Here is a 24,264-nt window from a genome sequence, read left to right as displayed (position 1 = left end):
AACACATATACACACTAATTTTCATTATAATCCATTAATAAACAAAAAAGTTGATTTTAGAACCAGTGTCTTGCCTTAAAGCCTGCACTCGACACCCTGGCTTGTAACCCGACACTTGCTTTGAAAAGTATCATGCATTACGCAAGTATACTTAAATTATTCAAATAAAAACATTCAGAACAATGCAGTTATTTCAAACTGAACATATTGAACGTGGAATATTAAATAGTTGAATTTGAAGTCACTCATTGATTTGATCTTTTTTTTCGCTTAAATTAACTCAGACTAGGGAAGGCCTACGATGGGGAAAACTCGCACGACCCCAAAAGGTGAAACACCTTGCTGGAGCAATGTTACGAACTGAACCTTTCTTGTCCTACCATTGCATTTAGTCACATTCCGCAATGTGCAGCTCACATTCTAGGTAAGCCCTGTGAACCAAGACGCGCCACGGCGATAAGAGATCTTCCAACTTCCCTTGCTGGCATCGCCGCTCAACGGTGCCCGCTCAAACTCACCGCCGAGGTGAGTCCCAAGAGGGTGGGCTGGCCCGTCGCACCGGCCTGGGAGGTGAGGAGGGTGGCCTGGGGCTTGCCACCCGCTCCTGCCTGGGTGGTCACCAGCTTCACGATGGTGGCACCTTGGGGGATCATCCCCTTGCCCTGCAAACGCGAAGTTACACCTTAGTTTAAGGGCAGAAGACACCGACAAGAGATCTGGCCCTCTGAAGCAGAAAAAGACCAGTGCCCTGTTATCCTAACAGCACAGTGTGGATCAATATAAACATTGTGTATGACTTTACAAAATTTAGAATGCAACGTAGAGAATGCCGACAGACTAAATCATCCTCACATTGTTGGCTTCCGTTTCGACTGCTAAAAGCCGGGATCTCGGAATGATGTCGCGGACCAGTCTGGAGTTATCTCGAGGGGTCACGCGGACACAAAACATTGTGACACAGTGTATGTGTACTGTGGTATAGGAGCACTCCATGCGCTACGGGGCAATAGAACGAGAGCACACGACAATGCGATCACTGCGTGTTGGGTATTTGGGCTCGCATGACCGCTGCCACAGGTTCGCTCTTTGGTCTGGAACATCGTTGCAAGATCCCAGCTCACAGAAATATAAACTTAAACCACTGAGTACAGCGTGTCTCATCAAAAAATTTACGGCGCATTTTTTGTCTCGCTGAATGCTCATTCTCCACCAAACGTAGTGCTAGCGGCTGAAACCAGATGCTAAAGTTTCAGGACCAACCATTATCTCAGTGAAAAGTTATAGACGATTTTCTGAAAATTTCAATGGGAAAATGGGGCCCGTTTTTGGTGAGTGGCATTATTAAGCTGCATGCATTATTAAAGGCCCATCGGCCACCATTTCATCATTGAAGATTTTAGAAAATCGATTATAACTTTGGAATAATATAATGGTTAGTTCTAAAACTTTGACATTTCGTTCGGACCTCTAGCGCTACAATTGGGCTGAGAATGGGCGCTCGGTGTCACAGGGACATCTCCAAAGCCGTCGGGCACTGGTGTCGCGTTCACGCACCATGAAGTCTTGACGGCGAAGTCGAGACAACATCGTCATCAGTGGACCCCCGACCCCTTCAAGCGGCAGACACGCCGGAGCTCCACGAGAGGGCGGCGTTGCTGATGCCAGCTAATTGGTGCTGCATGGATCCACTAGCTATGCATTTGGGGAGAAAGACACAGGCCTTCTCTTCTAGGTGGCATTGGTTCGAGTGGCGTGATGCGACGCGACGGGTGGCGTAATACGACGATAGATGAAGGGACGGATGGATACGGCTCAACCCTTTTAACCGGGCGGTGGCTAACACCACCTAGCCGATGCTTTTAATTTCAACAATGAACCGATTAAACTCGTAATTAATTAAGAATGATAAAGAATTTTCTATCGCGACGATGCAGCAACTGTGGCTGTTTAGCGGTCGCTACACGAGACTCGCACGTACACAGTGTTTATCGAATGTTGATAAAGCGGATTCTCAAAGCTGTTGCGTAGCCCTGTGGTAATGCACCCAATTCGCATGCGGCAGACTCGGGATCAAATCCCGAAAACACCGCGGTGGTGGGCAGTCTTTTCCGCTCCTCGACGATACCGACAACAGACGCCCTACTAGGACAACGGATATAACTTCCAGTGGAGAGAAGAGCCGATAACAACTGCGATGCCTGGAGGAAAGAAAAAATATATTATCTCCTATTAATAGAACGTGAAGAAGCAGCTGAGGGGTTAATCCAGATAGGGCTAAGGATGCTCAGAAACTGAATGCATTCCTTCATTACTCGCAGTCCCAGCACACCGCTTCCTTTCCAACGCGTCCAGTTCTCCCCCTCATGCCTCCCCCTGCCATCTCTCTCTCTCTCTCTCTCCCCTCCCCTCCCCTCCCCCTCCCCTCCCTCCCCCCCCCCCCCCCCCCCCCCCCCCCCCTATTCCCGCACCATTGAAAGGTCCGGAGGAGCGGCCTGCCAACGCGTTGGTCACTTCTGCCGTCCTCTCCATACAGCCCGTCAACAAAACCCCTGAGCCACCTGAAACCAATACAGGCGGGTCTCCCAGTGCTCTGTCTCGGAGTTTCGTTTAATTGGACCAACCCCAAACTATTTCTTTCACAACATCAGAGAGACGACTGAGATCAGTTCCCAACTCACCTGAATCTGCTGTGCCTGCATGCCAGCCTTGCCTTGAATCAGGCTCACCTTGGGCATCTGGTTTGGAAGTGAAAGTCAATCCATTAGTGGCCACACCGAGCAACCTCCCACCCCCGCACCGCCGCACGACCGCGTTGCCGCGACATAAGTCGAGGACCCTCACCGTGGCCAGGGTGACCCCTTGGGTGGTCTTGACCAGGGTGACGATCTGGGGCTGAGAGGAGGCCCCTGGGGTGGCCCCCGCCTTGTGCACCGTAATGATCTGCTTGCCACCCGTCTTGAGCAGTGTGCCGGGCGCTGCCAGCCGCACCGTCTGCCCAGCCCCGCCCTGGAGGGTGCCCAGCTTGAGGCCCTGCTGGCTCAGCACCGAAGGGGACACCACACGGATGCCCGCCGACGGACTGGCCGGGGTCGCCGCCGAGGTGGTCGTCGTCATCTTCTGGGTGGCCGCCGCCGCCGCTGCCAGTGCCGCCATGCCCGACATGGGCTGGCCGCCGGCCGCGCCGGCCGCCACCGTTGCCACGGGCTGCTGCGTCGGCGGCCGAGGAGAGCGGCTCAAAAGACCGCTCTTCGGCCATTCGGCGATTTCAATTACGGTGGTCACTAGCACAGTGGAAGACAGCATTCCTGACAAGTGGAGATGGCGCAGCATGACGGGAGCTTGAGGAACCGTCCCTATTCGAGCGCACTTTTTTGATGCCGTGAGGCACGCACCTGCATGTGGAACCCCCACCTGAATGCCACGAGATGCGTAAAGCCCGAATGGAATTTTGGCCCCCCTTCTGGCCTTGTTCCACTGCCTCCCTCTGCTTCTTCTTTGGTTTCTATGCCAGATTCATGTGGCGTGTTTTGCTCGCAATTTCGCAGTTGCGACGTCGAGCACTGCAGCTTCCATGGTGCCTTTTTGACGCGAAAGCAATGTCGCCGGAAACTCTAGCGAATCGCACTGCGTGAATTGGCCTTAAGTCAAACTCTGATAAGTACTTGGCTTTCCATGTTTCCAAAATGATATCACGATACGACCCGTTGACTGGCACATAATCTTTACTAAGGAGCGAGTTGAACTACATCCCAGCAATCCAACACGCACAATCTGCACTTCCACTCCGATTTGCAGTGCACACGAAGCATGAACAAGATCTTCGATTTTATGGAGTCCTAGTAATGATAAAATTGTACGTATTTTATCAGCTTGGCACTGGACGAGCCACCGCATGCTTATTAACGATGCAGCACCCCCGTTAGAAGGGGTCAATATTAGCCATTGCCCAAAACCAGGCTGATTGTCTCGCAATTAATTTTATTTCGATTCGCAAAATTACTTTGCCTACTGCTCCAACTTCCGCCACGCTGCAAGCTCCGCTGTCCCGCGAAATATACTCGTGTCATAACTAAAGCCGTAAACCCCTTCTCTGTGCTTTTTCCTTTAAAAGCATAAATTTTGTTTGTCACATCCATTGTAGTCGTAACACGGTGTTGTTCTAAATATTAATGTCAACGTTCCTTTGCATCTCAAGCGCAAACTGACCGAACTGGTTTTGCACCTCGCATAATAACGCAACTGGCCTCGAGGTACGCAAGAAAGCAACAGTCACCTTAAATCTCACCAACTAGGTCACTACCCTCTGCAGTATCTATCCTATTACTCTGAATTGTATGCAGATAACCGATAGAGACGAACACGGGCACTCACCACTCCGGAGGGCAAGGTGCCCGTGACGGTCTTCACCACCTGCTGCCCCGTGGGCGTCGTGGCGATCACCCGGATCTGCTGTTGGCCCGCGACGCCGGGAGAACGGGTGCGCACCAGGGTCACAGTGCCTGCGGCGGAAACGAGACAGCTCGAGGCTCACGTAGGAGCGGAAGGCAGCGGGGGTCTGCCCGTGCCACAGACCAATCGTGCGTCGAAGCGAGCCTCGGGCAACGTAAAAAAGCGTATGGGCGTTTCGACTCGGCAAAGATTTTGCGGCGATTTCAAACGAGGAAGGCTATTGTTTGGGAGACTTTTCGCAAGTCGGTTAGGTTAAGAAATGCGGAGATTTTTTATGTTTCTTGCTTCCAAGTTAGTTCTTGGGCATTCTTAAGCCGCCACAGTTTCCTTGGCTGCAGAGATCCAAATTAATTGCCACATCCTTCGTTTCCTAGGTTGTGGATAAGCGTAACCCCAGCAGAAAAAATTTAAACTTTACAGCGGAGCTGTTAAGGGCTAGTTTCCCCAGGATCGTGTCTGCCAGCAAATAAATGTGGACACAACACTCCTGACAGCTACTGCCATCTATGGGCGACGGTGGCCACCTTTCCAGCTTTTCCACTTCGGCTTGCCGACTTGCGGCCGGCCATTACTTCATTCCCGCCATAGTACGGCATCGCTGCCTTCGTTCTTCACCAGAATGGAAAGGCTGAAGTTTTTAAACTAAAAATATGCAGTGACAATCCTAACTCAATGCGGCTCGTATATAACACTACCGCCATAGTTTATGCATAGAAACACATTTTTGTACAGAAATATTTAAAAAATAATTGCAAAAACACGAGTGTTTTTGCGTCATTTAGTGAGTGTTGAAAAAACACAAGTGAATTCAGAATTTTATGTCTAAGACTCCAGCAGTCAAAGATGAAGATAAATGAAAAATGGTCCCCCTAAAAAACACACACACATAAATAAATACAAAAACGCATAAGCCCCAATGATAGAAGAGTCATGCAAAGGTTTAGGCAATCAGAAAAAGGAGTGTCTGTCACACGCGTGACGAAGAAACCCGAAGTGAAGAGAAAAGTAGGAGGAGAAACACGAGAGAACATAGACACAAACCAGCTCCAGTACTATTGCTGGCCGGCCCTCCGGAACTGCAAACATAGCAACTGAAGTCACCCAAATACATTTCTCGCAGAACAGTCCTCTGGACGTTCAGCTAACGCTGCACAAACATGGCGGGCAAGTAGCCTCAAAATGGGCACATAGCAAAAATTTAAACGCAAGTTCTCTACGGACCTGCCACTGAAAAATGCATAAATTGTTAGCCATGTTGCTTTCTCTTACCAAAAGTACAATAATTAAGGGAAAGGTAGTTACTACAGTAACCTGTTAGACCAATGATACAGAATGAAAACATGTTGCATTCAAGAAAATGTTTTGTTTTTGTTGAGTGGCAATTTTGTTAATCGTCTTGGACGTTTCCAATTTGGGTATGTTTTTTGTTGGATTTCTGCAGTGCCTCACAGAGCTGCGGATGTCCGCATACATAAAAGGATGAAAGTCCCCATCGTCAGAAAAAATGAAGCACCCAGTGGAGAGCAGTCACATTGGGAACCTGCCATTTGTAAAGCCAGGCCCGATTCCTTGCCTGGGGCTCCAACCTCTCGCAAACCTTCCCTCGCTACACACGGTTGGTCAAGACTTCACCAATACGTCTCACATGTCCTCAACTTTATTTTATCCCTATCCAGGACTGTAAGGGGACAAATTAGTTGAGTTATTGCAAATTGCTACAGTTTTGAGAACTAAATACTTTCTAGCTTAGAATAAATATAGCTAACTGCAACTTCGTTGCATTTTTAGGGGTTGCCTTAGTTTGGTGAGAGCACCTTCTCAAAATTGATATAATGACAAATACACAAATTCACAATGATTTTGGGTCTCAGCACCAGTGTTATGTGCTGCTACTGCCCTAAATTCTGCCGTAAGCAAGGTACCGAATCTAAACAAGACTGTGCCAGCACCTTTTTTGCAGTTCTCAACTGAAACATTGGTCAGCAACTCCTCAACATTGTGGGACATTCTAGGAGTTGCCTTAACTGTAACTTGGCCAACTTTCGGTGCATCACTACGCTCATTCAGGCACCTTCTCTCCTGCACAAAAATATTGCTGTATTTAACTCAATTCAAAGACAAAACACTACAAAAAAAAAAATTGATTTTGAACAATGCTATATTTACATCTGCCTGCCAACATCTAGAGAGTATTCCCAGAAAGTTCAATTTGTTTATACTGCATAGGTTCTTTCTATAAATTACTTTCAGTCCACCGATGCTAAAGAAAAGGTAGAGGTTAGGGCACTTTGAAGGCGTTTTTCTTTGGTGCACTTTTCAACATAAATTTGATCAGATAAATCTATTGTTTCAGTATGAAACTGTCGAGACTTAATTTTTTATGGCTTATATACTGAAATTTTATTAGAGCCGGTTACTATCAACTAAGATTTTCCATTTTCATGTTCCTTTATTATGAAAAATTGTAATTTGCAAAACTTGATAAATGTAAAAAAAAAAAAAAGACATTCCTTTTTTCTTTTTGTTAGAAAATGCATACTTTGTGAATTTTTTTTTCTATAGTAACAGGAAACAGGTATTCCAGTATGCATTCCACCAGAAAAATATGTGATTATACACACTATTGCTCAACAATCCATTGTGCAGATTTTATGCCAAGCTATGCTTTACTTTCTTCTAGGGGTATAGTAGATCATAAAACTGGTTGGCAGGGCTGAAACTTTGTATGCCCTCATATGGCTACAAACACCCAGCTGCAAATTTCATGCCGACTGAGTGACCGGTTCAATAGTTGACATGCCCAGGTACTGTCCTCCCTTAAATTTCAGCTCATGAACTATGACTCAATTACTCTTTTAGGACGACCTTGATGCTGTAGATCTGTCTCCAACAGATTCGATTTAAGGTGTCAGAGGATGCCCTTAGATAGGCTTCAAGCCTTGGTGCACAAACGTGGTGACAGAGCCGGGAAGCAGGGGCAGGGGTGCGCCAAAGACGGAAAGGGAAGAGAGAGAGAGGGGTGCGGTCGTGCAGGGAACAGAGGGCGGGGAGGAGCCGACGGGGCAGGGGGAGGCCACCAGGGTTGCCAGAGGACTGACCTCTGAGGCCCGCAGCCAGGGAGCCCGCTGAGGAGGCTGGCACACGAATGGTGGTGGTTTGCGGCGTCGCATGCTGCTGGGTCTGCACTGCTGGGTCGCGGGGCCACACACACACGCACACGCACATTCATTTCAGCAAAAGGATATAAAGAAACAAAAACACACATTGCACCGACAACAACAAAACATGGCATCGTCAAAATGAGGAATGGAAGCGGGCAGGAGGCAACTGCACAGGCAAGTGGCTAGGACAGCCCTGTAGGGGAAACCTGCCTTTTTTTTTCTCGAGGGAATAGGTGGATGTGAAGGGCACTCGCAACATGGCCGACACCACCCCGCACGCACCCACTAGACGTCCCCGCGAAGGGCAAGTTTGCTTCCTCAATCATTTTGAGAGAATCTGTGGGCAGTCTATCCGTAGAGCTCCAAACAAATCTCGTGTCCCACCTACGTGCAACGTAGATATGATGGGATTCTCCTATCTAGGTGTTTAGACTCCATCAGAAGAACTGTACAAAGAGAAGTAATGTTGGATACTGGAGAAGGCACAGGAGATCACTCTTTTAGGGCAGTTATAATGAAGAATTGAAATATGCAAACTGCCATTTTAGATCAGGGCTGACCTCACGTGTGGCACCAATGAGCACAAATGTTTGCCGAGGGACTGCAGCAAAAAAAGATTTACGATCCCAAAAAATATGACAACTGATGATGATTTCGGGATTTTACAGAAGAGAGAGGAAGCAACTCTGGAACAACAGTTTTATTTCTTCTGGACTTTCACAGCTGTGAAGAACACCTCTCGTTCAAATGATTCAATATATTTTTTTTTACGTTCCCTAATAATGCTGAGTGAAACTATAGATTCACCTGCATTGCTAGGTTGCATCTACTTGTGTGTTCCTTAAAAGTCTAGAAAATTGTTTTCATTGTTTTATCTGCCTAATTTTGTAATGCAGACCCTGTCATGCTTGCTATTGGCATATAATCCTTTTAAACATATTTCTATGAATATGAACCTTCATTTTGTGAATGATGAGTGTGGGTTTTGTAAGAGTGATGATGCTATTGTCTAGTTACAACTTTCCACATTTTTTTTTTCGTGTTCAATTTTGTTTTTGATTAAAAACTAATTTCTATTTTTTTTTTAACCCTATTTTTTACATATTTTACATATATGTCAAATGTCACAGACACCAAAACGTAGTGAATAGTGCTGCGCAGACAACCCTAGTGCCTGGCGCACGCCTGCCCCAATCCCGCCCGTCGTTGCGCAAAGGATCACGTGACATCTCATACCATGTTCTTGGCGGCCCGAGGCCAATGTTGCCGGACGGAGCCGAAGTTTCGGTTTCTGCTCGTGTTTAAAATTAGAATTAACAACATATATCCAGTTTTTAGTGAAGCAAATGACGTAGTGTCTTTTACTACTGCTTTTTAATGCAAAATCACTCATTATCCAGAAATCTTTGGAAGTGAGCAGAGTTGCCCTTTAACCCTTTCTTGTTGCTTTCCCCCTCTTTAATGTCTTTGGCCTTGAGGGTACAATTAATGAAATGAAATGAAAAGTGCACCACAAAGGAGGTGTCAAGGTGTTTGTGGGGTGCTCAAAATAAATGAAAGAATGAATGATTTCAAAATCATGGGTCAATTCAAAATTATAACTAAAAGACCTTCGAGAGTGACCACGATTTCTGAGCTCATTGAGCCAACCCAGATGTTCCCCCATGTCAGACGCTGCACCAAGCACGCCGGTGCAGTGTGGAGAAGCTCAACGCACGTGCCAGCGTAAAGCAGTGAAATTTGCCACGGTGGATGTAGTGATTATCGACTGCAAACTCAAAGGAAAATTGAACTAACAGCACCAAGGAAACCGAGTACAATACAGGTAAGTGCGTGCGCCAGAGAAGGAAACGTCAAGATAAACCGTGAAATTTTGAACCCTTTGAAGCAAACTCCCAGGTCGTACCCACCGGGGCACGACTTTGGACTCTGCACATATCTCATATCCCATATAGAAAAACATAATCTGAAAACTTATCAGCAAGCCTTTATCATAGCAGGATGTAAGCACAACATTAGAAAAACGTATGTGCGTGGTGACGCTCTCTTTTCTACGTTCCCTGAAAGATGCTACGATTTCATATCAACATTAAAGATATTTAAGCATCTTTTTTTGTTGTTTAATAACTAAAAGACCACCCCCTTGGCTTGTTATGAATATTTCAGCAAACATAGTTGCTTCGTGGTAAAAGTCAGGAGGAGGCCCCGTCCGACTAACCGGTCTTCTGCATATGGGCAATACAAATATTGTAAAACAATAATAAACAATGGCAAGAAGGCTGTTCGACTCACCCGGTGCCCGAATTGCCTGCGCAGCCGTCGGAGTCCTGAGCACGTGCTGGGCGGCCGCCATGGGTGTCACGACCCGAGGGGTGACCACAGGGCTTACCGCCACCGGTGTGGGGCGTGTGGGTGTCACCGGGACGGGTGCCACGGGTGGGGCGGCCACTGGCGTCACGGGTGCCGCCGGCGCCACCGGCGTTGTGGGAGGTGCCGCCGCCATTGGGGGTACCGCGCTCGTCGGGGGCACGTCGTAGCGTTGCAGCTGCAGCAGGTACGCGTCCGCTGCGAGAAGATAAAGACAATCTCTTGAGTCTGTGCTTGCTCGGTCCTCTCCCACACCCGGCAATATCTTCGGCGTGATGCTCGACAATAAAGTAAAATAAAAAATGTAAAAAAGATTAGATATTTTCTAGAATGTTGCTGTAGTAAAGTCAGTCTTTTGGGATAAACCTTCACCATATTGGCACCTCAAGTGTCTATGTAACGAAGCATGCTTTAATTTTGCTTCACCACACACCAGAACCTCTCTTTAGAGTAAAAGAAGCAACAGCAGATACGGATATATTGAAGTCACATCCTTGCATTGTGTTCACCACATTGTACGGACGCAACTTGGACGCTCGGACAAAGCGTGGGGGGGCCCTGCTCACCCGTGGGCACGGAGCCCCAGCAGACCTCGAGGGTGGCGGTGGACGCCCGGACCAGCTGCACCCGGGTGGGAGGCGGCGGCTTCTCCGTCTCCAGGTACCAGAGGTCTTTGCAGCACACCTGCGCAGGGGGCGTGGAAAGCAACGGGGCGGGCATCAGCGCACCTTAAGCGAGTTGGAAACGTTCCTTTGGAATTGGCGCATTAGAGTGCCGGTTGCCTCGGCTCTATCGGAAGTCTCGGAGCGGTATCGCACATCACATTATGTGGCTGGAATTCCGTGCCACGTTCTGCATTAAAAAGGGCAAAGAAGGCAGCACCTGGTTGTTCCAGGCCTTGCGATATCCGTCCCGGCCGCTCCAAATGTAGAGGCGAGAGTTGATGGCCACCGAGCAGTGCCCCGCACGAGCCCTGGGCACTGCGTCCTCGAACACCTCCATGGCCAGGGGCTCCCAGGTCATGGTCTCTGCAGGCAATAGCAACTCCCCTGGTCAGTTGAACCCCATACAACTCTCGGCGGCAACATAAGAAAGGACAGATATACTCAAGTGTCCCCTTATGATTGACCATGTGTCACGTGACTTTTCTATGCCTTTGCTTCCGCGGTGTCGTCGCCCTCAACTCCAGTGTTCCGGGCCCCACCCTTATCACGCTGGTACCACCCGCGGAGCCAAAGAAAAAGCTTAATAACTTTAGAAGCATAGGTTAGTGGAGGACAATTCTTGTTTTATGTTAATTCTGAATAGTATGCAAATGCAATGCACTTAAGGGGGGACATGGGTCTTTGGAGCCAAAAACTTTCTAAAACTGCATTCTTTTGAAAATGGCGATGGCTGTTGTTCTTCTGAATCTACCAGGCTTATAATTTCGTGAATGAATGTTTGAGCTATAAGTCAATTTATAATATCTATGTGGGCTGCATGTGCATTGAAGTTGACTCTAAAACATTGTTTTCACAAAACACAATTTTTGGACTCATTAAAAATTTACAGGAGGGATATCTCAGCATCTAGAGCGGATAAAAATATAACCATTCCTGAAATGTGTAGCTGAATGTGTGAAGCATACAATGTTGAGAGCAGATTTTTTAATATAAGTCTAGAAAAATTTCTATTTGTTATTTTGCTATATTACTTGTTAGACATGCATTGAGCACTGAACTTCAATGTGTGGTAAAATCACTAATAATGAGTTTATCTTAAAAGTGCTTCCAACATTCTATTGTCTACAGTTCGTAGTATCTAGCCATGTGTTAAAAAGAATATTTTGTTGAGCAGTTTTTTTTCTATCGTTTTTCCAAACAAAGGCAGGCAAGTTTTAATTATTTTGAGTTCAATGCTACTGACTGAGAAAATGACCAGATATATGAAATCAGCACAAAAAGCTGAACAAGCTTGTGCAGTTTCATCAAGTTTGGTCATAAAATAAGAAAGAAAGCTCCAAGACCAGTGTTCCCCCTTAAAAAGCTTTCAGAAATAAAACAACTTAATCTAGAGAAGCATAGGAATATCAATATAAGATTCGTCACACCCCAAGAGTGCTCATCCCTTGTACATCGAACTTCACTGATGCCGCACTGCCTTGACACATTCCAGTTCACGTTATTGTCGGGACTTTTCCGAAGACAATGAGACCATTCGCAAACCTCTCAAATCTTCGACAGCGTGCCCATGGTCATAACTGTGCCTTGTCTGTGTCCAGGAAGGACTGACCTTTCGAGTGCCTACTTGACGAATTCTAATGTCTAGCCTTTGTAACTGGCTCGCTATCCTGCCGATTGGTTTCCTGCAGTTTATATTACTGGTGGAAACAGATATATCTAGCACACACATCTTCTTGTGTCGTTTGGCGTATAGTGTAAAAGAAGTGAACTGCCGAGGAGAGTTTGAAACTGGCGGTGCAGAAGATGCCGAGTAATCCACTGCGGTTTCAAACACGTCGCCTTCTATTGCTGTCGCTATCACCGCTACTGATGATTATGATAATATCTGAATTGTCAGAGCCATCATCTTGATTGCTGTCAAACACAAGATCAATGAGTTCAGCACTAGAAACACTTTAACCCTTGCAAAACGCCAAGTTCCAAAAAAAAAAAAAGTTAACTGTTTTTTTATATATATTTTTAATTGAGCATAAAAATATGGAGCATGAAGTACCATCTAAAGTACCACTTACGAAAACACAAGTGGTGTAATAGGGTTGCCGTCTATCAACATAACACCTGCTCACCCAGGTTGAGGGAGGCCAGGGTGTTGGTGCACTTCCACTCCTTCTCGTGGGTGGAGGCCTTGTTCTCGTCCATGACCAGGGGCACCCAGCCGCCGAAGACGAACATGCGCTGGCCGATGAGGGTGGCCGAGTGCAGGCTGCGGGGCAGCGGGGCCAGACCCAGCACGCTGGGCTTGCTCCAGCTCATCGACTCCACGTCCAGCTGCCAGAGGTCGCCCAGGCGGCAGCCACTCATGCCCCCATACACGATCAGCCGTGCCTGGCGCCCCTCCCGCGTCTGGTAGGCCACCGCCGTGTGCGACTCCCGGGGCGGGGGCGGCTGTCCAAACACCTGTGGCACGTCCCAGGCCATGCTCGAGGAGAACGGGCGCAGCTCCAGGGTGTACAGGTCGTTCAGGTATCTGCGTCCCCAAAGCGGGAGCGAGGGCACAGAGATGAGGGACAGGCTTGAGGCCAAGAACAACTCGCTCAACTTATCTGCTACTGCAAAGCTTCGGAGAAACACTACCCAACAAGTGTCGTTTCGCTCGGCGTTTGCAAACCTTTGCTCGGTCGTCTTCACGCTCGGCGAAGAGTAAGTCCGCGAAAAAGATACAACGAGTAATAGACGCACACTTCTAAATATATGGTAACCCGATGTACTTGCAAACGAGTGGATATGAAGAGGCCACGAACGAGTGTTGCACGACGTCATGTGATCTGAAGTTGCGCGACAACAATTTACCTGCTAAATTTAGCAAGCAAGTAATGCCACGAGATGTCAGTTTCCCCATCAAATTTAGCGGGGGAATGACGTCGCATTACCACAATGTGAGACAAAAATTCAAATTTGGGGGCTTTACGCGCCAAACCAACGACGGGCATCTGGCATGCCCCAGCGGAAGACTGAGAATTAAAGGGGCACTGACACATCAAAATCGTAATTTATTTTATTATCCGAAACGATTGAAAATGATGCCGGGACATTACCCTCAAAATTCGAAACTTGGGAATTCAGTATTTGTGAATTAAAAAAACAATTTCCAAATGCCGAATTTGAAGTTCCCGCGCGATCCGCGCCAGCGCAGTGAGTCAAATTTTGCGGTCTCCTGCGACTCGACTTTCTTTCGGACCTCCGCACTACGCTGTGAAGCAAAGCGCCGTTGCCACAGCGACCCGAAGCGAGGAGGAGGTGAGCAGGCGGGATAGAAGGGAGCCGACGCGGGGAAAAACCGGTCTTCCCCGACTCGGCGATAAGCCTCTGCTCGAGCGCCGCCAAGGTTTCCGAGGGAGAACACAAATTCAGGAAGCGACATCACACCGAAATCAGATTTTTGGTATTTCAAAAAGAAAGGCCTTAGTGTGTTCGTCATTGCGTTAAAAAACATGTTTTACGATTGCCGTTATTAAATGTTATAGAAATGCCGCCTACAAAGCTTCTAAATCTCCTGATTGTTGACGTCACCGATCAAAAGAAGCAAGGAGGTTAGCGCGGGAAATATAAACGCCAAAAATAAAAAGGCGCGCGCGCGCGCGGGAAATTTTTTTTCGCGATGCGTTTTTTTTTTTTGCGTGTCTATGACTACAACTTGCATCGTTTTAGACAATAAAAAAGAATACGACCTTTGGGGTGTCAGTGCCCCTTTAATTTCGACCACCTGGGGATCTTTTGGCGTGCAAATGAAAGCTCGATTACCCCCACGGCGCCTTCTCCGCAATAAGCCTCCATCACCACATTACGAGACCTCAAGTTACATACTGTCGATTTCTCCACTAGATGTACCGGCAAATTGATGTGACCGTGTTACGCAATGTCAATTTTTTTTAGGGGGTTTTGCGGGGGTCGCAGTTTGCCCTCGCCACATTCCATGCTCCCAATTTTTGTTAGCACTACTGAGGTCGAGGTCGCGTAATATCTTTTTTCAGAGCTTTTACGCCTAACACCACCACATCCCGGCTTTTGCGATGCCATTTGTTGCCACTATGGGAGCACTTTTGACGCACGGGCAGAATGGGACACTAAACACGTCAGTCAGAAACCCATTCCAAGCACCGCAATTGCAACCAGACGCAAGCGCGCGAACCGGCCCCGAGCCGAGGTCGCCACCCACCTGGGGATGTTGTTCTTGGGGTCATCGCTGTCGTTGGCCAGCCCCCCGAAGAGGAAGGCCTTGTTGCCGATGAGGGTGAAGCTGTGGCCCAGGCGGGGGCAGGGGGGGCCCGGGCTGCCCCTCGGGGGCCTGGGCTTGAGCCGCTTCCATTCCCAGCGGCTCGCCTGTAGCTCATACAGCTCGTTGGAGTACTTCCCGTACTCCACCATGCCCCCAAACACCAGCAGACGGGTGCCGTCGCAGACAAAGCCGTATGCGGCGCAGCCAGGGGGGATGTCCCCCTTCACCGGGGGCACAAACCACTGGTTGGTCGCTGCAAATGAGGCATGCAGTTAATACGGGCATTTAGAATGGTGTACGCAAAAAGTAGCGTCGTCGCCACGGCAAACACGCCTGCAAAGCTAATAGAGTTTTGCGCTTTGCAGGTTATACTTTTGTGTACGCTATTTCCCGAAAATTGCGTGCGAATGCAAAGAGTCTTTGCGTTTTTCAGGGCTAAAGTCAAGTCAAGTGCAGTTGGAAAATGGCGGTTCCCAGGATTGCGGTTGCGGCCGCATTGACGGTTGTCGTGAGTGGAACATTGGCGGCACCCTCGCGAGCACAATTTTTGGTACACGATAATGCTGCGCTCCTACGGGAGTTGCACGTCACAAAAGTTTGGCCGAACCCAGCAAGGGGGGCAACCATCGCCGGCAACTTGCTGCTTTCGACGCACGAACACCTTTCGGCAAAGGTCAGTATAGACCCCTTTCTTCGCAAATGCCACCAGGCAGTGCTCCAGTTTTTGACGTCCTAGCGAACTTCCAGTTCATAAAAAAAATAAACAAAGCCTTCTTTAACACCACTTCTTGGAAGATTTATGTTTGTGAACCTTCCAAGGGGTTCATGTTTCTAAAAAGCAAAAGGGTCTATATGAGATCTCTCTTGCCGACGCGAATGGACACCACAGGGAAACCACTTCCGTCACTCTCATTATCTAAAATGTCACTCTGAACAAAAAAAAAAAAAAAACTTGTTTCATTTCTTAAGTTGGAGCATTTCGCAAATGAAATAACAATTGTTAGTGTATCTTGGTGGCATTGCAAGCACGAGATACTTGGGTTTTGAGTCACGGCAGTGGAACGCCTTGCATAATATGTGCTAAATTGCAAACACTATTCAAGCGCTATTTTGCACATGTTAGCAAATGCTAAAGTGCGTATGTTATTCTAAAACTTCCTATTATAATAATGTAGAGCCAGAGTCTCCAAACTTTTTGGCTAAGGGGCCAGATCGGGGATATGTCGTCTTGCGGGCTGCAAAATGAAGAAGTAAATATAAATGAAAAAAAAAAAAAAAGTAAATAATCTTAGATAAGCATTGAAATACAAACTTGAAAGTTAGAATAATAAGAAAATAATATGAGGTGGATGAATACATCCACTTTATCCTGAAATTTAGTATTGAGCTAATTATGACATTACACAATAACTGGGACTCAGAAAACACACCAGGCATAAATCAAAGTGCATACAAACTTTGACATGTTCCAACCGGGCAGAAGACCAATGAAAACGATAGAACTGATGTGGACCATAAGCAATGGATACGACAGAGGACACTAAAGCACAATATACATGGGAATGTAAAGGACTTCTAACATACATATTTACACAGATAAAAAAAAAAAGGGGACTAAAGAGTAATGATGCAGGTGATGACAACGTCCAAGTAATAATATAACGAGAGGACACACCTTACGATAGGTAGCCTTAGTTTTTTTTTCTAATGTCTCCGTTAACACGGCTAGTTCACATTGCATCGCCATTTCTTTATGCACGCTTATTATAGCACCAATAACAGCGAACCTGCTGGAAGTGGGCCACAGGCCGGGACTCGTCGGAAAAACTGCGGAACGGCCGGAACAGCTACGCGGGCCGGGGTTTCGAGACCCCTGGATCTAGAGCGTGGGGGTCTCCGAGCTCCGTAATTTCCATGGCCACCCCTAAGTAAAACATATTTAAGCACTAGTTCAGTAAATGTGATCCATAAGCCGATGCATAACGATGTGTCATTCCCAGTGCGTGCGTTGTTCTTTACAAGGTCTGTATGCTTCTGCACTGCTTTTCTGCCTAATGCCGAGACTGGCAGGGGGTTGGCTTGACTGTCATCCGAGGAAAATAGGGGTTCCTCGAGCTAGAAGGGTTCAAGAACCCCCAAAATAGAGGGAAAGGTCCCGTGCCATTCAACAGCATCAGAACGGCGAGGCATAGACGCAGACATTGGTGGCCCCACGGCACCATATTGCTGACGACGCTTTGATTACACAGTGAAGCGGGAAAACATCATTTTCAAGGTCTGTATTCAATTTTTTTTCTAGTTTTAATTTGCACAATAAAGAAAAAACATTAGCATTGCGCGCATTGTACAAAATTAAATCTAGTTGACGAATATTCAAGCAACTTTAACTGCTTCTTTTTTCCGCTCTTATGTCGCTTTTCTTTCTTTCGGGATTGTTGGAGTCTACACTGCCGCGTTCTGCTCCCGTCTTTACCCCCCTGGGGAAAGAGAAGGGGACATACTTTAGTCCCTATTTGCACGAGATATTCTACACTGAAGAAAGCGGAGTATGGAACGACCCTCCCGAATCCATGGTCATCATTAGCGAGACTGCACTGTACCGTGAACAACTTGAATCATACTTTCAAACCTCTGCATTTCCGGTTACTTATGTTCGTGTGTAATATGGCTACATTCTATATTAGTCCCATTTGTTTATTGTTTGTACTTATTTTGTGCATATGCGACGATTTTGTGTAAAACTGCGTGCTCGTTTGTTTCTGTTTCTTTCTTTCGAATTGATGTATTTGAAACTTGTGTATTTTTTTATGACAACTTACACACTCCTGGGCAAGGAGGCAGTCAGAAAAACAAAATAAATAAGCATCTCAATAACCGAAGAATGTGCCCTCGAAATTTCAGGGTAACTGAGCCAGGCAATAAATAAATACATATATATATACATATATATATATATATAAACGTCAAGTTTTGGGCGAAACCGAAACCGCAGTGCTTTGATCGGAGCAGTCTGAAAACCGCTATCACATTATTCCTTTTATTCAGTCGGTCCCCTCTTTGTAGCAGAAATCTGAGGGAAATTTATACAATACGCAATATTCCTTTTAGCCTTCGTGCGCCCAGAAAGCACGCGCAAAAAAAAAAAAAAAATCGTTCTGGAGAGCGTGCAGCAGATTTGATCTTTTTCAGGATCAGATTATCCCAAGGCAGGGCTGCTAACGCTACTACTAAAGAACCCACAAGAATCTGAGCTACCCTCATCAGCGTTATCTGACTACATTCCCTTCCATAAAACCGTGACGTCACACTGCCATTTTTGGCCAGAGCGAGTCGACATCACCACGAGACTCGAATGAAGGAACGCACCCGCCGACGCCGCCAGACGATCTGACATTGCTAGGCCTAACCGCAGCGCGAAAGCGGCGACTGCAGAGGGAAAAAAACACACAAAAAAAGCGCACTTCTGAACAAGCCCCCCCCTGAAGGGGATTATCTGAAAAAACACCAACAGGGGAGCAAAATCGAGAAGCAAATTGTGAAACTACAACCCTACTGAAAGCGACGGATTTTTTCTACAAAAGAAAATGCCAGAATCGAGGAAGCGAACGGGAAGCTCGGAGTATTTCATCAGCGCGCGCTCTTTTTCGGCCGCCATGGAGCGAACATGTTACAAACAGACGCCATCTTGGGAAAACCTACTCAGGACCGCCGAAAACAAGCGCTTGTCGGAATCAAAGTGCGCTTCCGATCGCGGAGACAATCAGCGGAAAGGAACTTCGGAACGCTTCTGACGTTCCGCGCACGTCTTGGGCGCGCAGGCGAACCGAGGAGCGACAGAAAACCGCGCCGCGAACTTTCTCATGACACTCATAGGGCGCCGCCATGTTGGATGAGGCGCTTGGAGTGCTTGGAGTTCGTATAAATGAATATTAAGGAGCCGTCGAGAGGTCGACCTCGGGTTGCAGCGAAATCAATAATGATCCGCTATATCACACCGCCTCGATTGGGAAAACGCGGCTCGCGCCAAGACTTCACTTCGCTCAGAGGAGCGCGCCCCTGCTTCCAAAGACAATACAGGGCGCCATGTTGGTAAGCTGCAGGGGAGCGGAGGCCGCTGAAGAACTTACATGTGTTGTAGACGTGAAGTTCATCCACTATCCCTTCGTTGCCGCCGCCGAATACTATCATTAAATCTTTGATAGCGACTGCTCGATGGCCGTGACGAGGCCGTGGAGCAGGGCCAGTTGTGTTTGTCACCCGCTTCCACTTCAATATGGGTGCCGCCATCTTGATTCATACCCACAATGCTGGGGTCGGGCCCGAAATCCCCGGATGATAAACAACATCCAAAAGATCAGTGCAGAAAATATGCTTTTCAAAATTTAATTATTTAGCTAACAAAATAAAAATTGTAAAAAGTATATAAACATTATAAAATAAACCAATAGTAAAAATACGTTAAAAACACGTCTGATATTTTCGATATCTGCGGAGCGCTGCGCAGGCTTTTGTTTTTTTTCTTTGGTTTTCAGATTGCCCGGATGTAAAAATCTGATAGTTCTCTCGGCGCGCCTCTTGCGGCAGTTGGGCGCAAATGGCGCGGTGATTTGAATAATTTGAGTGAGGTATATTTCGAACTTCGCGGTGGTCCTGGAAATGACGCGTCCCCCGAGTCGCCCGTGGTGGGAGCACACGGGAGTGCCGAGCACGAACAAGCACCGCTAGGCGGGTCGCACCCACGAGCCGCAACATGACGGTGACGGTGCACCAGCTCAGCGACGGGACCTCGGGGTACGTGCCGCTCCTGGACGTCAGTGGGCTGGTCGCCGTCCTGTACCTGCTCGCCGTGCGGGGCCTCTTCGACCGTTGCAACGTCGAGCTGGGCCACGACGCGTACGGCGAGTACCCGAGCACGTACGCGCGGCGCCTGCCCCGCTGGCTGCGGATGCCGTTCAACACGGCCGTGAACGTGCTGTACCTGCTGTGCGGCTGGTACTGGCTCCGCAAGGCGGGCTGCGAGGAAGAGACCCGCGCAGAAACAAAGGCGCTCCGCGGTCCGTTGCTGATGCCGGCTGAGGCGGCCTACTGGTTCCGAGCGTACGGCTGGCTGTGTGTGCACAGGGGCATCGTCCAGGCGCTCTTCATGGTCGCCCAGAACCGGAGGCTGGCGTCGCTGTGCGAGCTCAGTCGCCTACTCATCGTGTCCTGGTGCGTGCTGTGGAGCCTCCGGCTACTGGGCTTTCTGGGCGAAGGCACGTCGCGCTTCGTGGCTGCCCTGGCTGTTCCCGTGGTTCACTTCGTGTGCTGCCTGCGCGACCCGCGAGGCCATGAGCGCGCCGAGGTGGGCACGCGCGTCGGCTCGCTTGAGGTTCTTCGAACGGCCTCCTCGTTTTCTTGAGAGACTCGCAAATTAGGCATACCTCCCCCAACATCACTCTAAAACACGAAACCCCACCTCGGGCCCCCACCTCGAATAATTTCTAATAATATCCTACAAAAGTACACAAGCATATGGTATACACCCCTTCCCCCTAAAAAAATAATATTAATAGTAATAATATTTTAAATTGATAATCCTGCAGATAAACCCCTGCCAGAATCCCGAAAGTCCCAACACTGCAAGCCGTTTAAAGCGTGCAGGTCACGCTTTAAAATAATTTCTATGCGTTAAACTTGTTGATGCGTTGTTGAGCGTGTTGGTGTCTAATTTACGATAACGAAAGAGGGACATAAAAGACAATTGGACTGTGCCGTAAAAAAACAAAAAAGGACCTTTATTACCTTTATATATATTTCATCCTTGCAACGGCACAATTAATAAAAAAGAAATTAAAACTAAATTAGCGCGAGCAGTCAATGTCAGCCCTGGAATAACCTAAACGCGTTCGGCGCGATTTATTTTAATAAAACATATTTATCGTTTACATGCTGATTTTTGTTATGATCGAAGTTCTGCTTATAAAATGTCATTGATGTTCATAATCAAATGACAAAAGCTAATTAAGAACTGCAGTTTTACTACAACCTCTAGAACTTGGAGGAAGCATCGATTTGGGTGCTCGTAATTATTATATTCTAGCATTATTTCAGTGGATTAAACTAATTGGTTTACGTTTCATTTCGTACATAAAATAACCATGCAAAGCAGTTTATACTGCCCTTCATTGTTACTGTGCCTTGTGCTTCTACTCGCAATTAAACTGCTAGCTAGGGAATCAGACCTGCCGCGGTGTTGATGCCACCAAAAGGTTGCACAGAAGCCAAAAGTCAAGGTAGGCATAAACACATAAATCTAAACATGATATGTGCACTGGTGTGCATAAGCATTAAATGTACTTTTTGCTGCTCCAAAATGGACTTCTGACTGCTCCAAAGGGTGCTCCAAAGTTACTCAGGCCAATCTCGTCACTGCCATCGTGACCTCGAAATTCGGAGATTTTGAGATAAATCCGAATTGTCAGAAATTTTACCGGGAAGAGTTTTTCGGAGTTTATCGGATTTACCCGAAAACATGGAACCCTAGTTTCCCTCATAAAAGCATGTGGCCTTTTCACACCTGCCTTGCAATCAAAAGTTTCTTACACGCCTCATAAGAAAACATTGAGCCGTTGCAACGCTGGTGGAAAGTTGAGTTTATAAACTTCCACCGAACCAGTCTGGCTATGCTAAACGCACCCCGTTCAGCACGGCCAGGTCAGATGGATGTCGGCAGGGGCCTATTCAGGATTCTCACACTGCGGAATGCTGGAAATATTCTGGGGCGCTCTAGGTGTGTGAGTATGTCGGGGGGGGGGGGGGGGGGGGGGGGGGGCGAAGGGGGAAGGGGGGCTGCTGCTGTGGTTGGAGGTGTGTGCATAAACGTATACATCACAGATTGGCGGTTGTCAGGTCACCCCGATAAGAAATGCATGTCCCACCATTTTGGCAACACTAATTGACAATGACTGTAACGATGAACCCCGGAGGTACTTATATAGTGGCCGAGGGGAAGAACGGTGGCTGACCCAAAACCAACCTACTAATCGACGTCGATAAATTTAGGAACAAAACGTGAGAACGCATGTGAGCTGGTGTAAGTGTACAATTACCCGGGAATGCGGTGACAGAAACTGGGCAGGAAGAGGGAAGCACGACAAGAAGAAGATCAGGTAACATTTTACATTGGGCACAAATGTATAGACAAACATGTGTAATACGTGAAAGTTATTGATTTGGGCGATAACTGTTAGCAATAATAATAATGTGTACAGCTGGCACTCGGTCAGCCAGTGCGGTACAACGGTGCACCACGCAGTAGTGATACACGTCCGCACTCCCGTAAATGACGCTCATCCAGATCGAAACGGGCAGCGGCGGGGATCGATCCCAGGATCTGGACTGTTAGCAGTGCAGGCAACAGCACCCACACATAAAATGCTTTACAGCTCTTTTTTTTTTTTTTTTTGGGGGGGGGGGGGGGGGGGTATTTGCAGTTTCGCTGTTTTGTTTGTGTGTGAGCAACATACCTTTGCCTCAATCCTCATCTCAAGTTACCGTAAGCAACATTTTACGACTGCTTATTTATTTATGTATTTATTTATTTATTTTTTCGGGGGGGGGGGGGGGGGGCGGAAGAGAAAATATCAAGCCTGGAGATATGTGGGTCTCCATTGATAAAACTAATCGCTACCTGGATACGTCTATACTTGTTAGAGAGCGCTTTGGTGATGATGTAAGTTTAGAAAGAGTTATATACGCAAAGAGGGGGGTCGAGATGTGTTCTCCCGTCCCCTGTCTTTACGTATATAACTCTTTCTAAACTTACTGGATACTTCGTTTGTTGTTGTTTTTTTAGAGTTTTTTGAAGGATACTTTCTACAGGTTGCTTGTTCGCAGATCCACCAGGGGCTGTTGATGGTGCTGCTCATGGCCTGCCTTCAGTTTCGCTACGGGGACGTGGCGCACTCCCTGACGTCGCTGGTCCTGGGATGCGTTTGCGCCGCGCTCTTGGCGGTCCTGGCCCGCAACGACATGCAGCTGGCGCGGTCGGGCCCGCCCCTGTTCCGCTCGCTGACGGGCTTCTTCTGGTCGCGGGTGTGCGAGGCGCTGGTGCTCCACTGCGCCGCGCGTTTCATGTTCGCCGTCTCGGTGAACAAGTACGTGGACAGCTCGCTCCAGTACGACTTCCCGGGGACGCCGACCGTCGCCGAGGGCGGTGCCACCTAGCTGGCAGCCCGTGTGGCATGCGGCACGCTTTCGCACTGCTTGCGGGGATCAGCGCGTCGTCGTCGCGAAAGACTCGATTGGGGACGCATGACCATAAAACACCCTAACTTTTTTTCTTTTTTTTTCTGTTAAAATAACAGAGTTTTGCGTTGAGTGGTGTATGACGTGGATGAAATTGACAGGAGATTTGGTGCACCAACGCATAATTTACAAACTTTGCCACAAGGTGTATTGGCACTGCGCGTGTCCCGAAACTAGATTCACGAGAGGGAAAGCTTCTGCGCATGCGCGGTGCCGACAGCAGTGCCATCGTAGGGGCGTGACGTCAGAAGGTTGAGTTCGTGTGTACCACACGGTGCGGTGACTTTTTTCGGGAACCGACGTACGTACGCATCTGGCAACTCCCCGACTGGTATGTTTACAGCGCTTTCCATGCCGGCCGGGAACCGAGGGATCTTTGTGATCGAGAGTGTCCATAAAAGGCAGCAAAATATACGACACCCCTTAATGAGGTCCCCGGCAATGCTATACAAGTTGTCACGCTCCCAGGGATTGGTTGTAGAAGGACTGGCAAAGAATGCGAGCGGACAATCCCGCTAGAATTGTTGTTGTTCACTGACGGGTTGTAGAGTGAGCTATAGACGCTTTAAACACGCGCCAGATTGAGCCGCCATTGCCGACTTTCACTCTAAAAAAACCAAACAAAAACGAAGGGTGTAGTCCTTGCACCCCTTGTCACATATACGACACCCCAAAACTTCAGTTCGGCGTACAGCACACTGACGTGAAACGGAAGGCCCCAACTTTTACGAGACGTTTCATGACGATGCGATATGTAAGATATTAATAAAGGGGCGGTGCAACGATATTTGCTAGGAAAAATTTTCACTTTAGACGAGCGTACTGGCGCTAGTGAAACCCAAGTATACTGGCATGCAACGCCACTGACCAACAAACTCCTTTGTTGCGGTGGAATTTCGTGCACAAAAACGAGCATTTTTTTTTTAATTTCTCCTTCGCAAAACTTGATGGCGTAGCTGGGAGTTCGCGGTATCCTCCAGTGACGATATTTGAATGCGTCTCATAGCTTGGACCCGAGCATTGCGTATAGGCAGTCCATTTGGGCTTGTGATAATCGATA

The 24,264-nt window shown here is 47.7% G+C and overlaps 2 protein-coding genes across 7 annotated transcripts in view; one reads left to right on the top strand and one right to left on the bottom strand.

Annotated features, from left to right (window-relative positions):
* Nucleotides 1-19,230, bottom strand: part of LOC8053780 (host cell factor 1) — a 46,391-nt gene extending 27,161 nt beyond the window's left edge. Inside the window, exons 1-11 of one of the 6 annotated variants that reach the window (XM_040219110.1) lie at nucleotides 19,046-19,230; nucleotides 14,859-15,171; nucleotides 12,769-13,169; nucleotides 10,860-11,005; nucleotides 10,544-10,661; nucleotides 9,903-10,175; nucleotides 7,548-7,637; nucleotides 4,372-4,499; nucleotides 2,842-3,246; nucleotides 2,679-2,735; nucleotides 519-662 (exon numbers count right to left, since the gene is read on the bottom strand). In XM_040219110.1, coding sequence (XP_040075044.1) covers nucleotides 519-662; nucleotides 2,679-2,735; nucleotides 2,842-3,246; nucleotides 4,372-4,499; nucleotides 7,548-7,637; nucleotides 9,903-10,175; nucleotides 10,544-10,661; nucleotides 10,860-11,005; nucleotides 12,769-13,169; nucleotides 14,859-15,171; nucleotides 19,046-19,205 — 2,235 coding nt within the window. In that variant the 5' untranslated portion in view covers nucleotides 19,206-19,230. The remainder of the gene's footprint in view (nucleotides 1-518; nucleotides 663-2,678; nucleotides 2,736-2,841; nucleotides 3,247-4,371; nucleotides 4,500-7,547; nucleotides 7,638-9,902; nucleotides 10,176-10,543; nucleotides 10,662-10,859; nucleotides 11,006-12,768; nucleotides 13,170-14,858; nucleotides 15,172-19,045) is intronic. The other 5 variants (XM_040219112.3, XM_040219111.3, XM_040504060.2 and 2 more) reach the window with 5 other exon arrangements.
* Nucleotides 19,231-19,549: 319 nt separating this feature from the next.
* Nucleotides 19,550-23,123, top strand: LOC115326360 (transmembrane protein 187-like). Its single transcript, XM_029987190.2, has 2 exons — nucleotides 19,550-20,259; nucleotides 22,794-23,123. Exons 1-2 carry the CDS (start codon nucleotides 19,669-19,671, stop codon nucleotides 23,121-23,123), a joined length of 921 nt encoding a protein of 306 aa, XP_029843050.2. The 5' UTR covers nucleotides 19,550-19,668.
* The last annotated feature ends 1,141 nt before the right edge of the window (nucleotides 23,124-24,264 follow it).

This window comes from Ixodes scapularis, unplaced genomic scaffold (assembly GCF_016920785.2).
Source record: "Ixodes scapularis isolate PalLabHiFi unplaced genomic scaffold, ASM1692078v2 PGA_scaffold2__306_contigs__length_199485367, whole genome shotgun sequence".
Taxonomy (NCBI): Eukaryota; Metazoa; Arthropoda; class Arachnida; order Ixodida; family Ixodidae; genus Ixodes; species Ixodes scapularis.
The sequence above is the reverse complement of the archived record's forward strand: the minus strand, read 5'-3'. Positions and strand labels throughout refer to the sequence as shown.

What these genes read in the sequence shown, in the direction of transcription:
- LOC115326360 (XM_029987190.2), top strand. Translation starts at nt 19,669, where the DNA reads ATGACGGTGACGGTGCACCAGCTCAGCGACGGGACCTCGGGGTACGTG. An exon ending in GAGGCCATGAGCGCGCCGAG is followed by an intron (nt 20,260 to 22,793) that starts GTGGGCACGCGC and finishes GCTTGTTCGCAG; the next exon opens with ATCCACCAGGGGCTGTTGAT.